This window comes from Corapipo altera, unplaced genomic scaffold, assembly GCF_003945725.1.
Source record: "Corapipo altera isolate COAL_440 unplaced genomic scaffold, ASM394572v1 0, whole genome shotgun sequence".
Lineage (NCBI taxonomy): Eukaryota > Metazoa > Chordata > Aves > Passeriformes > Pipridae > Corapipo > Corapipo altera.
In genome coordinates, this window is record NW_020884872.1 from 59,221,844 (window position 1) to 59,235,103 (window position 13,260).

The window sequence follows — 13,260 nt, forward strand, 5'->3', positions numbered from 1 at the left end:
ACATTTGATTTAATTCAGCATGTCACCTGAAAGAAAAATGACATCACAAACCCAAGCTGTACTAGTAAGTACTATAAAAGTACTAATACTGAATCTTGATGTATTTTTAGTTCCTTATACCATCATCTTTTGAAGCAACTGTTATCTGACACTTCTGCTAAAAAAATCACTGAAATAAAATGTTCTATAGTTGATGTGATACTGTTCTCATACATTATAGCATTTCCAAATAAAAGACATTTTATTTCCAAATGGAGGAAAATAAGCAATTGAGAGGATTCTTGATTTTCTTAGTAACAGTCTATCCACAGCTTTCAAGAACAGTATTAAAATTGTTCCATACCGTGAAGCTGTTGTTGACATTTTTTGTGCTCGATTCAGCTACGCTGGCATCTGACAGGTCAACTTCATCAAATATTAGAGACTGTGAATGGTAAAGAACACAGAAGCATTAAATTAAGTCTGAGTCCACTTTCAGGTATGCTCACAATATGTGCTTTAATTCCATTGTATCCATTCCAGTTAGAAAATAAAAATAGAAAAAAAACCCACAGTGAAAAAATAGAACACACTGATGATTTGATATCCTTCATAGCTGGCCCCTAAATACAGTCTTATTTGCTATCTAAGAGTACATGACAGCATGAAAAAATGGCTCCAAAATTATAGTGTAAAATCTCTTTTAACAGAAGGGTTTTTTTAAAAAGATGCAGCTTTAGGGTCTCTACTGTGTAGCATAAATGTGGTGTCACAGGAATGAGATTCACACTTAGTAAAACATAAATTAATTCATCAGTATTAGGATGGAACTCTAAATTCCTGAAGAAACCTATGATACAGTATCCATACCAAAAAATGGAGCTCAAGGGCCTGAAGAGATCCCTTCCACTCTGTTGTTTCATGTTCCAATAAAATAAATATATGTCTACTGTAAACACCCCAGCCTCTGGCAAAGTATTAATTAGGTTCTGTTATGCGCATGATGGGTTTTGAAGCATAGAAGGGAACACGAACAAAAATGCTTCTTTTTTTAGCCCTATGATATTTTTCATCTTCCATGCCATGCGAGGGAGAATCCATGCTGGGGGAGTTCCAGCATGTCTGGATTCAACCTTACAGCGTATTTGTACTTTATTGTTATGAGTATTGCTTACTCATAACACCTTCTTTTCTCATCTTTGTTATAGAATCACAGAATGGTTTTGGCTGGAAGGGACCTTAAAGATCATCTAGTTCCAAGCCTCCCTGCCATGGTCCAGGTTGCTCAAAGGCCCATCCAACCTGGTCTTGAACACTTGCAAGGATAGGGCAACCACACCTTCTCTGGGCAACCTGTTCCAGTGTCTCACCAACCTCACTGTCAAGAATTTTTTCCTTGAATCTAATATCCAAATCTCTCCTCTTTCAGTTTAAAGCCATTCTCCCTTGTCCTATCACTACACGCACTTTTCAAAAGTCCCAGTTCTCTTGTAGCCCCTGTAGGTACTGGAAGTCTGCTATGAGGTGCCCAGAGCCTGCTCTTCTCCAGGCTGAATAACCCCAGCTATTTCTGCCTGTCTTCATAAGAGAAGTGCTCCAGCACTCTGATCATCTTCAAGACCCTTCTCTGGACACACTCCAACAGTTCCATGGCTCCCAAAATAGCAAGAACATAGACCTAGAGTGTACAAATAGCCCATATTCCTCATCTAACAGTGTAGGCTCACATTTTCAGAACAGCTCAGCATCATATTGTGAGTTGACATTGCCCTTCTCAAAGCTCTTATCTGCCATGTTTATTCTCTATATAAACTGCTTGTGGTAGCACCAAGTGCAGAGAGGTGAGACAAAAGAGGTAACTTCAGCACTGGACTCACTGGAATGATGATACTTTTTTTTGATTCATTACAGACACACAACTGTGCAGCATGCAATTACAGTCCTGTAGTCCTAGAAAGAGAGATCTCTATGCCTTAGAAAGAGTTTTATTGAGAAGGTCAGGTTATAGAAGATGACAGAGACCTGAAGCACCTCACCTACAGCTCTCCTGAGGTGCTCCAACCCCACAGAGTAAAGGAAAGTAGTACCCACTGCAATGGAACAGCACAATCTGAGTCAGCCCAACAAGCCAAAATGCTTCAGTCCTGGCCTTGAGGGGAGGGAGAAAATGCCTTTCAAAAAAAAAGACAAGTATTCCCCTCTGCTCACCTCCAATTTTCCCACCAAATAAAATTCAATTGATGAGAAACAACTTTTTCCCTTATATATCAGTTTTGGCAGAAAATTAGCCTATCTTGGTTTCACATAACTATTTTTATCCCTTCAACAGTAATATGGGCATCAAACTAGAAGATTTAATAGAATTCAGCTTGAGGGATAATTTCTAAGCATTATGCAGTTTTTACTTTTTTAACTTTCTGAGAGCCATTCCCCCAAAAGAATCCCCAACTCCTTAAAATAAGTTTATTATTTGTCTGAATAGCCAAAAAGGTTAAAATTACTGTGATAAAGTTCATTTAAAAAAACAACAACAGAAATCACCAACATCCCTTAGTAAGGTTAATTTAACATTGTTTATTATTGTTATTATTGGACTTTAATCATTGTTTATTATTGTTATTATTTGACTTACAAATCTAAACAAAATTAAGTTACATGTGTATGGCATTAGATACTAACAACATACAATTACCTTTGAGTCCTTAGCATAATAAAGTGTACGACCTCGAAGTTTGAAATAACGCTTTTTCCACCTTTGAAAAGAGCTGGTTTGTTTCAGTAGTAATCCTTCTTTTATACTTGTCTGGAAAATATTAAAATACAGAAGACAAGATAAATACATATAGAAATAGCTACATATATAGATTAAAATTACACTTTTCAAAATTTATGTTACACCTCATATAACATTTAAACTTGTATTTATTCACATTAAATTGAGACTAATTCTCTGGACAACCACATTTTGCATTGCTATTCTTTTAACAATAACAATGTTGGCAAAATGCTAACTTTAAATGTAAATGGAAAAGGTAGTTGAGCGGCACATAAAGATGAATACAAAATAATTCAATTGCCTGGATAGCTGCAAACTCACAAATATTGAAGTGATCAACAACTGATGTTGGCACAACTCAGAAAAAGAATGCTAAAGGCATGTACAGAAGGTAATTTCCAGTTCCAAATTTGATTATATTGAGAAGAAAAACAATTTGCACATAGCCAATAATTCAACAAGGTACTTAAATGTGTGTCTGACTCAAGCACATGAATTACACCTTTTAAACAGAGGGAACGATCCAGTATTATGCAAGTCATGCATGACTTCAAGTGCCTTGCTGAACTACAGCCTTCAACATGAAATCAGCTTACCATTACGGATAATTATTATATGGGAAGTGCAAGAGCAGTGACAGCTAGGGATATTTTTACCACGCAAATATTTTTAGGCAAAAAATGATTCGCTGATCCTAATCTTTCCACTGCAGACTAAAACCTGCTCATATAAAGCCCATTTTTGAAATGAGTAAGAGACATATTAGTATACTTTAAATGTGTATGCTTCTTTCACCAGTGTGTGTGGGATTCATCCAAGCAATTACAGAAATTCTCCACTTAATCAGACAAAATGACATGACACAGCATACTAATTGCACGAGTCTCAAAATAGATTTTCTTCAGTTTTGAAGCACACAAAAGGTATGAGAAAAAGCAAGTACATTTTTATATTATATTCCAAAATTACCTTTTTCAGAATATTTCCAATTTTTAGTGTAATAATGTAATGAGAGTCTTATAATACAATTTCTAGACAATGTGATATAAATATCATTTGAAGTTATCACACATCTTTTGGAAACTTAACCAAGACCTGACCTAAAGCTCATAAACATCTTCTTCCGTTCTCAGATGTCACGTTCTCCGTAACTTTAATGCCTTGCATTAAATAATGAAAACACAGAAAAAGCAGAAAGCACTTTAATGTTCCTACCATTTCCTTGAAATGAGAAACGTTCCTGTTATGTACCCAGATTGCACCCTTCATTTAGATAGTCCTAACGTCACAAACTAAGAATATGGTCCAACGATCACAAAGCTATTGAATAAATGCTCTCAAAAAAGCAACCCTCTCAGATCAAACATCACAGCTGAAAGTTCAGATTTATCACAGTTTGCTTCACGTGCCAGCAATCTGGACCAATGCATTCAGTCAGCCCTCCTGCTCTAGCTAAGGGGAAAAGGTTTGCTCATCACACACCATCTTAAGACAGTTTGCAATTTTCTGACCAGACTCTAAGATAAGATAGCTTTACATTACATAAATAGATTTAATCAGTTAGTGAATACAAGTGCTTATTCAAAGCTGCCTATTGTAGCCATGTAGCACCTGTGCTTCACATCACTCTCTGAGATTTCAGAAGCTCATCACATGGGATGGGAATAGATGACTTGTCTGTTTATTAAGGGTCAGAAGATGTTAAGACCAGAGAAATGCAGTTCCAAGGAATCAGTACTCCGCATTCATGGCAGGTGCTGACTTACTGGAAAAATTTCCAAAATGGAAGGAAATCCACATTCCCTAAAACACACTATGTGTATTAGGGTACACAGAACATATATTATGCTGAATACTTTCTGGTATTATAAACTCTGTTCCAAGAACATAAATCACCCCAAACCTTGCACTATTACTCACTATAGAATTAGTTAACTCTTTCATGTCATTTTCATGCCTATATAAACCATTTTCTATTTCTACTTGTCCATTAAATACCAATATCTCTAATATCAAACCAATAACTTCAAAATTAAATCTATTTTGCAAATCAGCTATTTAAAATTAACTTCCTAAAGCTGGCAGTAAATAGCCATGCAGGTTCTACAGAATTTATTTTTTTATCAAAATTTTCAAAAAATACTAGACTGGTAAACATTTACCCAAGAAGTGTAAGCACTTCAAGAAGTATACATCTGAACTTTACGTTTTACCACCAATAACTATATTGAGCTGAGTTTGGACATCTTAAGCAGACAATTCCATGGCTGCAGGCATTAAAATTGAGCACAAAGCTTTAGCCAAATATCCTTAATTAACTTTATTTACACTTTAAAATGAAGTTGAAAATTCCATCTGCCAATTGAGTTATAAGGTAATCTGTTAATAATGCTCTCCCAAGTCTATAACCAAGTTAAAGCACTTCCAGTAATTTGGGATTGGAAGGGACTTCTCAGATTGTTGAATTTGGGTCCACATTATTGACTACAAACATATTCAAAAGGTCATATTCAAAAGCATTGATCAGGCTACAACTACACCTTAAGAAATCAATCAGTTCCTTTTCTTCTCCCAATGGCAATTAAGACAGTGCTCCAAGATCTCACTGTTCTGAGAAACCTTTTTATAATTAAGCTCAGCTGGACATTAAATCTGAAGCATAAGCAATAATCACTCCAATTATATTAACTACATTCCTATTGTAATTTAGGAGAAAAAAGAAGTGCTGATCCCACAATCCCACTCTACTTCTCACTTTTTACAGAATCACCTCTCATCAGCTTGCCAAAATCTCTAAACTCCCCATACCGCATTTTGTATCATCTAGTAATACAAGGCCCCTCTAGAAGGATGGGACTATAATTAGAAGAGAGCAGAATAGAATAGAATAACTATTATAAAATTACTAACAATCTTTACTACTTTAGCCATTAATAAAGGAAAATTATTTACAATGTTACAATCACAACATCACAGTGCTCCACAGTGGCATATTTTCCTGAAGAAATCTAATTATAAAAGTAACTTTTCATAAAATTAAGAAAGTGTACACGTGTTCAATTATGGAAGAATGTTGAATGCAACTCTACATCTCCAAAATCTACATGACAAAAAAAATGGATTTGTGGGTATTTTGATTACTAAAAATGGGAGCTAACATATCAGCAGATTTTAAAATATCCAGTATATAACACTTGAAAATTCAAAACTAACAGTTTTCATTTCAAAGGCAACCAACTTGCCTTACATCTAATTCACTCACTTTATAAAGTCCCACATTTCTGCAAAAGACAAATTTTCTACTTTTGATGCTGCTTGAAAGACCCAAAGAAAGGATAAAATATTCTGAATTTAAAAAACAGTTAACTGATTATGGACCCATTATTGGCAACTGCAAGCTAAAACACTGAATGATTAAAGATAAAGCTCTTCCCTGTGTCCCCTTTCATGTATATAAGTGGACATTCTGCTCAAAATGTGTCAGGAGAGTGAGAAAAACAACATGAGGAAATTTCTGAAAGTGAGGAGGATGAAAATGGTAACAGGAAAGACCATAAAACAGTGCAGTCAAATGTAAACAGGAAATTAAGAGGGTGAAGAAGAATTTTAAGATCACCTTACAACAGATGCTCATACTTTGACTAAAATGTTCATAAATACTTAAAAGATGAAAGACAGCTAGCAGGTTGGCAGGATCATTTTCCAACAGGGGTACAAAAGGATACTCAAGGATAAGATCACAGCAAAGAAGCTCTTCAAATTCTTGGCATCTGTCTTTACCAGTGAAGATGATGAGATGGTATCTCACACAGAATGTTCTCTGTAACATCAGAACAGCTTCATCGACATGAAGGGCATGTACAGGAAGTACTAGACCAGTCAAATCTCTAAGTCATGTGGACCAGATGACACCAAACTGAGAGCCTTGGAGGTTCTGAAAGGACCACTGTTACTAAACATCTACTCCTAGTAAGACAGTAGAGTCCATACAAAAGAATATTGCTGAGCCCATGCATATCTGGCAGGAAAAAGACAACACTGCTTTTGTAAAGGAAAATACTGTCCTGCTACCTACCATGAGTTCAGAAAGTGTAGAGGAAAGCACATGGGTAAATGAAGATCCTGTAGACCCGGATTCTCAAAAAGCCTTTGGCAAGGCTTCCTGCCAAAGAATACTGAAGAAATTTTGTTAGAATTGATTTGGGAAAAGGGGCATGTTATGAACTGAAAGTTGCTTCAGAGAAAAAATCTAAACCTCACAAACCTCACTAACATTCTCACACCAACTTTGAGTGAAGAAGAGATCCGGGAGCTACAATTCACAGCTCTCCAAGCTCAACCACAGCCAGAAATGCCAGAAGACTTTGGTTGTCACTAAGAAAAGCAACAAAACCAAGACAGATAATATAATTTTGCTGCTATATAACAGTGTTGTACCAGACAGTTCTGATCTTTCCAGCTCAAGAAATGGGGTTAAGAGAAGGTACAGAGCAGTGCAACACAAATAATTCACAGAACAGCAGCTGTCTTACAAGAGACTAAAACCAGCTGGAACTCTTCAGTTTGAAGAGCAGAAGACTAAGGGGGTAATATGATCAATGATTAAAAAAGCATTAATGAAGAGTAAGGTGACTGCAGAACTATTGCTCACCAAAGCCTGCAATATTATAATAGGAGAAATGTGATGAAACTATATTGAGATCAGCTTAACAAAGATAAAAAGCAGCACATCTTTACATAGCAGGTGGTGATTCCATGAAGCTTGCTGTCACAAGAAATGGCAGAGGCAGACAGCAAGTACAAAAAAAGGAACATACAAATTCAAGAACACCATATCTGTATGTGGTTCCTTTAATTTGCCATGGGGAAGTACCAGGGGAATGGACTGCCACCAGATTCATGTGCTGCTCCTGAACAGCCTTTCTATTCCACTGTTTAAAGTGGATCATTTTCATAACCCAGCAAAAAACTGCAAAAGCTGAATTTGTCCTGCTATGTAGATAGCATCTCTTTTGCTTTCAAGTCTGATGTTTGTATTTGTAAGTGGGCCTACGCCCTCATTTACCAAAACAACTAGTATTTGGATTGTTGACAGACCAGGCCATTACAGAAAAAAAAAGAAAAAGAGAGAGGGAGAGAATACTATGATATTATTTATTCAATATTGTTCAACTCCCTCCTGTGATACTTTCTATTCCTGTGACTTTGCGAAGTTGAGTATGGAAATAAAACCTACTCTCTTCTTTTTAGTGTTGTGAACAGTTTGGTACATTTTCACCGTCTGCACAGGTATGGCTTTAGGTAGACAGTGTCTTCGCTGTGTTACAAGATAAAGTCTCACAGCTCATATTAACTCATAGCCCCTTAAAATATTCCATGTGTTCAGTGGATCAAGAATTATTTTTATTATTAAAAATGTGACAATCAAACACCTGATTTTTATTAAAATTATGACTCGGGAACTCCAAGCTTGTGATTTTCTTAACAATCTCTGTATAGCAGCTTCCACTATTGTCACTTATGCTGATAGATTTTTCATTAGTTATGTCAAAATAAAAATAGATTTTTAACAACCAAGAATAAAAACTTCATCAGCTGCTCAGCGCAAGATCACATTTTTATTGAAGATTCCTGTTCATAATGAAAGGAGCCTAACATCTGAAAATTAAAACCAAACAAAGAACCTATGAATTTATACAGCTAAAGTCGTCGAAATAAAGTTGAAAAACAATATGAACATTGCTTTAATTTCAAGAAAACCTTAAGAAAAAGAAGTACTATCAAGAAATGGTAGCTCAGTGGAGCTGTATCATGGGGTACCTAAAGCACCATGCTTGCCTCAACTGAGACGCCCCAGGCTGCTGCTGTTAACACATCCTACAGGTTACATTAGTGACAGAGAAATCACAAAATGTAGCAAGTTGCATGTGCTCAGTCTGTCATGGTTGATAACAATTATCCCTGTCTCATTAAAGAAACAAACCAGACTACCCAGATTTGAGAAAACAGCTTTCCAATATCTCAGAATGAAAGCCAGCCACACCCACACACAGACTCCCCACGACAACCTGTGATTAAGCATAACCATTTCTGTATGATAATAAATAATATGTTTTTCCAAAGTTATTCTTATAGTCCACATGTGGATGGACTCCAGCGTAACTGAAACTGTAGTACAAATAAATGCAATTATACAGCTTATGCAGTGCACTTCTTCCTCAACCTCATTCTCCCTTCATGTTCCCTCCCAGCCTATGCTGAGGAAACAGATTTTGCATTACTATTGTTAAAATACATAATAAAAAAAAAGCTTTTGGCTTCCTGTAATTGGAATATATGCTAATGTAGTAAGACATTAAGTAAATATGAAATTGCAGATAAATTGCCATAATAAAAATATCTTTGTAGCAAGGTCAAATTCAATTAGCAGATTGATTTAAAAATAGAGGTTGTAGCACTTATCAAAAATGAATAACATATTTCCATATTAGGATAAAACATTACATTAGGAAAAAATAAACAAAGAAACAAAACCCCTATTTTGGATATAAATCGATACTAGATTGTATGTACGGAGAAGAAACTTTATCTGCAGTTCAAGTATTTAAACTCTTAACTTCCATTCGTGTACAACATGTTGATCTCATTCTCTGTTCTCATTAATCAGGGCAGGAAACAGGTGCAATACACTGAAAAAGGATAAAACACTTCACAGGACTGTGACTTGTGCCCAAGATTTAAGAGTCTTGGTGTTATTACACAACTCAGCTAACTTAGAGCAGTATTTTACTGCTACCATTTGGAGCTTCAATAGTTGTTGTGCTTAAATTACACATGCTCTGACTAGACAGATTTAAACCAACTAAGTCTAACTGATTTTGATGACAAATGTAAAAATACCATCCCATCCATTCACTCCTCAACCTTTTCTAAATGACCAGTCACTGTTAGACAGTGATTGGTCACTGCAGTTGGTATTTTACTCAATACTCAAGTCTATAGAGACAAATTGACACAAGTTTCACGGATGCTATAGCCCTGTGATCTGCAAAATCCTGATATATTTAGAATTAGAAACAGGAAAATTTATTAACAGAGTATCCAAGCATTCCTGAATTTTTATAGTGTTTCTGATTTCCACAGATACAGAGACTACATGCTTTAATCTAATTCAGTGGCTGCACTACATTGGAAGTCTATACTGGCCCTAATTTTGGTTTACTGTATGGCAAATAAAATCCTGGACACAAATTAATCATGCTTTGAATTACATTTCTAGTATTTTCCCAGTAACAGTCTTAGCTTAATACTCTACTTCAAGAATAGCTAAGTCAATAAAACCTTTAATTCCATAATAACTCAAATGTAAGGATCTCTCACTTACCTATACAGAGACAAATATTAATGTATTTCCCACTACCAAAAAATTCATCTTTAAGTGAGAAGGCTGGAAATCTAATTTGAGTGATGACAGTAAAATTATACTAGTGAAATACCCAACACAGAAAAAAAACATGTACAGCAAAAGAATGTACAGCAACAAGCACTTAGAAGAGCTAATTGTTTATAGACAATGAAAAACCCTTTTGATTATCATCAAAACTATTTAGAGGAAGCAGAAATATAGGACGGCTATTCCAGAGGCTGGAAATCTATTCCCAGCTTGACTGCAGGTTTTATGCGTGACCTGAGGCAAATCAGTTACTGTGGGTTCTACGATCTCCACACTGAAAAAAATACCTTCTTTATTCTCCTCCATATGAGTCTGGCTGTGATTTCTCAGTATTTTATTGAGGATCTTACTAGAGGTGGCATTTCATTTTAATCAAAAATGTTCATAAATGGCTTTTTGAAAGATGGGGACTTCAGAAGTAATAAAAATGGAGCTAAAGAAAACTTCCCAATCCCTATCCTTATAGATCAGAATTACAGGAAAGAACGTTGAAAAGCACAGAACTGTAAACAAAGCTGCAGGACAAAAAACTGCATTTTGAGACAAGGAATAACAGAGAAATTTTTAAATACTTGTAATATGTAACTCATACTGGTACTGCAGGTTTAGATTAAATATATTCACAATTAAGGAGTATCGTTGTTGCAGAATCACAGAACAGTTGAGGTTGGAAGGGATCTTAGGAGATCCATCTAGTCCACTCCACCTCACAAAGCAGTCACCTAGAGCAGTTCAGCCATGGCTACCTATATCCAGTAGAATTTGGGGTATATCCAAGGATGGAGACTCCACAAATTCCCTAGGCAACCTGTTTGAGTGCTTGATCACCCTTAAAACAGGGAGAAAAATAAAAAAGTCAAAAATAGTTTTTTTCTTGTGTTTAAAGGGTATTTTCTGTATTTCAATTTGTGCCCATTGCCTCTTGTCCTCTCACTGGGCACCACTGCATCTGGCTGTTCTCTTTACACTCCTCAGATATTTGTACATATTCATATCATCCCCCTCAGCCTTCTCTTCTCCAGGATAAGCAGTCACAGCTCTTTCAAACTCCCGCCATATTAAAGATGCTCCAGTCTTTTAATCATCTTCATGGCCTGTCACTGTACTCTTTCCAGCATGTCCATGTGTCTCTTGTACTGAGCTGCCCAGAACTGCATGCAGCACTCCATGTGTGGCCTCACCAGGGCTGAGCGGAGGGTCATCTCCCTTGATCTGCTGGCAATACTCCTCCTAATGCAGCCCAGCACACAGTTGGTCTTCATTGCCCCATGGCCTTTCTCTGCCAAGCTGTCACACTGCTTTCCAACCAGTCAGCCCTCAGCCTGTACACTGGTACAGTGGGATGGGATTCTTCCTCCCCAGATGCAGGATGTTGCCTTTGTTAACTTCATGAAGTTTCTGTTGGCCCCTTTCTCCAACCTGTCCCTCCCTGTATGGCAGCACAGCCATCTGCTGTATCAGCCACTCCACTTCTCCTCAGTTTGTATTGTCCATATACACTCTGCATTATCATCCTGGCCATTAATGGAGATGTTACACAGCACTGTCCTCACTAACAACCTGAGGGGTACACCAGTAGTGACTGACCTGTGCCACTGATCACAAGACTTCTTGCTACATCACCTTCCAAGGGACTGAGGTGAGGCAGGCTGGTCTGTACTTACACAGTACCTTCTTCTTGCTTTATCTGAACATGAGTGATATTTGCTTTCTTTCAGTTCTCAAGAACCTCCCCCAGTTGTCTTGCAAAGGTAATGGAGAATAGCCTTGCAATGCCATCAAGCAGTTCCCTTAGGACTTGGAGATGTAGCCCAAGATACTCAGTTTCGGGCCAAGATACTTATGTTAATGCAGTTTAAGTGTTCCCAAACTTGATCCTTCTTCACCTTCCACCTCCCACTGCTTTGGGGCACCTGGAATTGCAGAAGGCTGGTCTGAACAGCAAAGACCAAGATTGAGTATCTTGGCTTTTTCCACGCCCCTGATTAATGAGTCCCCTGACTCATTCAGCAGTTTACCCTAGTCTTCCCTCTTCTGCTGATGTACCTATAGAAGAGCTTCTTGTTGGCCTTCACATCCCTTGCCAGATTCTGCTCCAGGTGGGCTTTGGCTTTACTGACCCCAGCCCTGTATGACTGTTTCTCTGAATTCCTTCTGGGTCACCTGTCAGTGCTTCTGCCTTTTGTACTCTTCCTTTCTATGTAGGTTTTTTCAGAAACACCTTGTTCATCCATGCAGCAGACTGCTATTAAGACTGTAGGACTATCTCAAACAGCCAGATTGCTACTCTCTGTCTTTCACTCTACCTTCCATTAAATCTAAAAGTGAAATTCCCTGTAGTAAAACCACACCTTTTTTCCAAGACTGCTTTTCCTATAACTCCTTACAAACATTCCTTACAACATTTTCTTCCCAATGCAGATTTTCTTGTATGAAAATCTAGCATTTCTAGACAATATCTGGAGCCTAAATTGGCAGCAAAAATCCTAGTTTCAGTTACTGTATTTTAATTCTTTTACAGTTATTAAATTTAGTAGGTATTTTGTAGCTTCGTGTATTTTGGAAAAAATTAAAAGTTTGTGATATAGTACTGTGCCAAACAGATCTGAAGTTTACTTCCAGGCCACTAACAGTCCTTGGTAACCTCTTGTAGGTGGCTTATTCATTGCACCTCTATTCTGAACAGACAGATGAAGAATAATACTTCCTCACCTTGAAGAGACATTATGCTGATACATTCACTTGCTTTTGCAGCTACGTATAAACATTACATGTGTACCTACTGAACCACTACAAATTTTGGAAACAGTTTATTACTACAAGAGTGCTGGCTAATTTTAGTACTTAAAAGGAGCTTATGAAAAAGGGACATGGGCATGTAGTGATAGGACAAGGAGGAATGGCTTTAAACTGAAACAGGGTAGGTTTAGTTTAGATACAAGAAAGAAATTCTTTACTGTGAGGGTGGTGAGTCACTGGCATATGTTGCCCAAGGAAGTTGTGGATTTCCCATCCCTGGAAGTTTTCAAGGCCAGGTTGGATGGGGCTTTGA

The 13,260-nt window shown here is 37.1% G+C and overlaps 1 protein-coding gene across 3 annotated transcripts in view; it reads right to left on the reverse strand.

Annotated features, from left to right (window-relative positions):
- DGKH (diacylglycerol kinase eta) overlaps window positions 1–13,260 on the reverse strand; it is a 167,092-nt gene that overhangs the window by 78,634 nt on the left and 75,198 nt on the right. For all 3 annotated transcript variants that reach the window (XM_027649738.1, XM_027649729.1, XM_027649747.1), the window contains exons 3-4: window positions 2,672–2,782; window positions 344–424 (exon numbers count right to left, since the gene is read on the reverse strand). In XM_027649738.1, coding sequence (XP_027505539.1) covers window positions 344–424; window positions 2,672–2,782 — 192 coding nt within the window. The remainder of the gene's footprint in view (window positions 1–343; window positions 425–2,671; window positions 2,783–13,260) is intronic.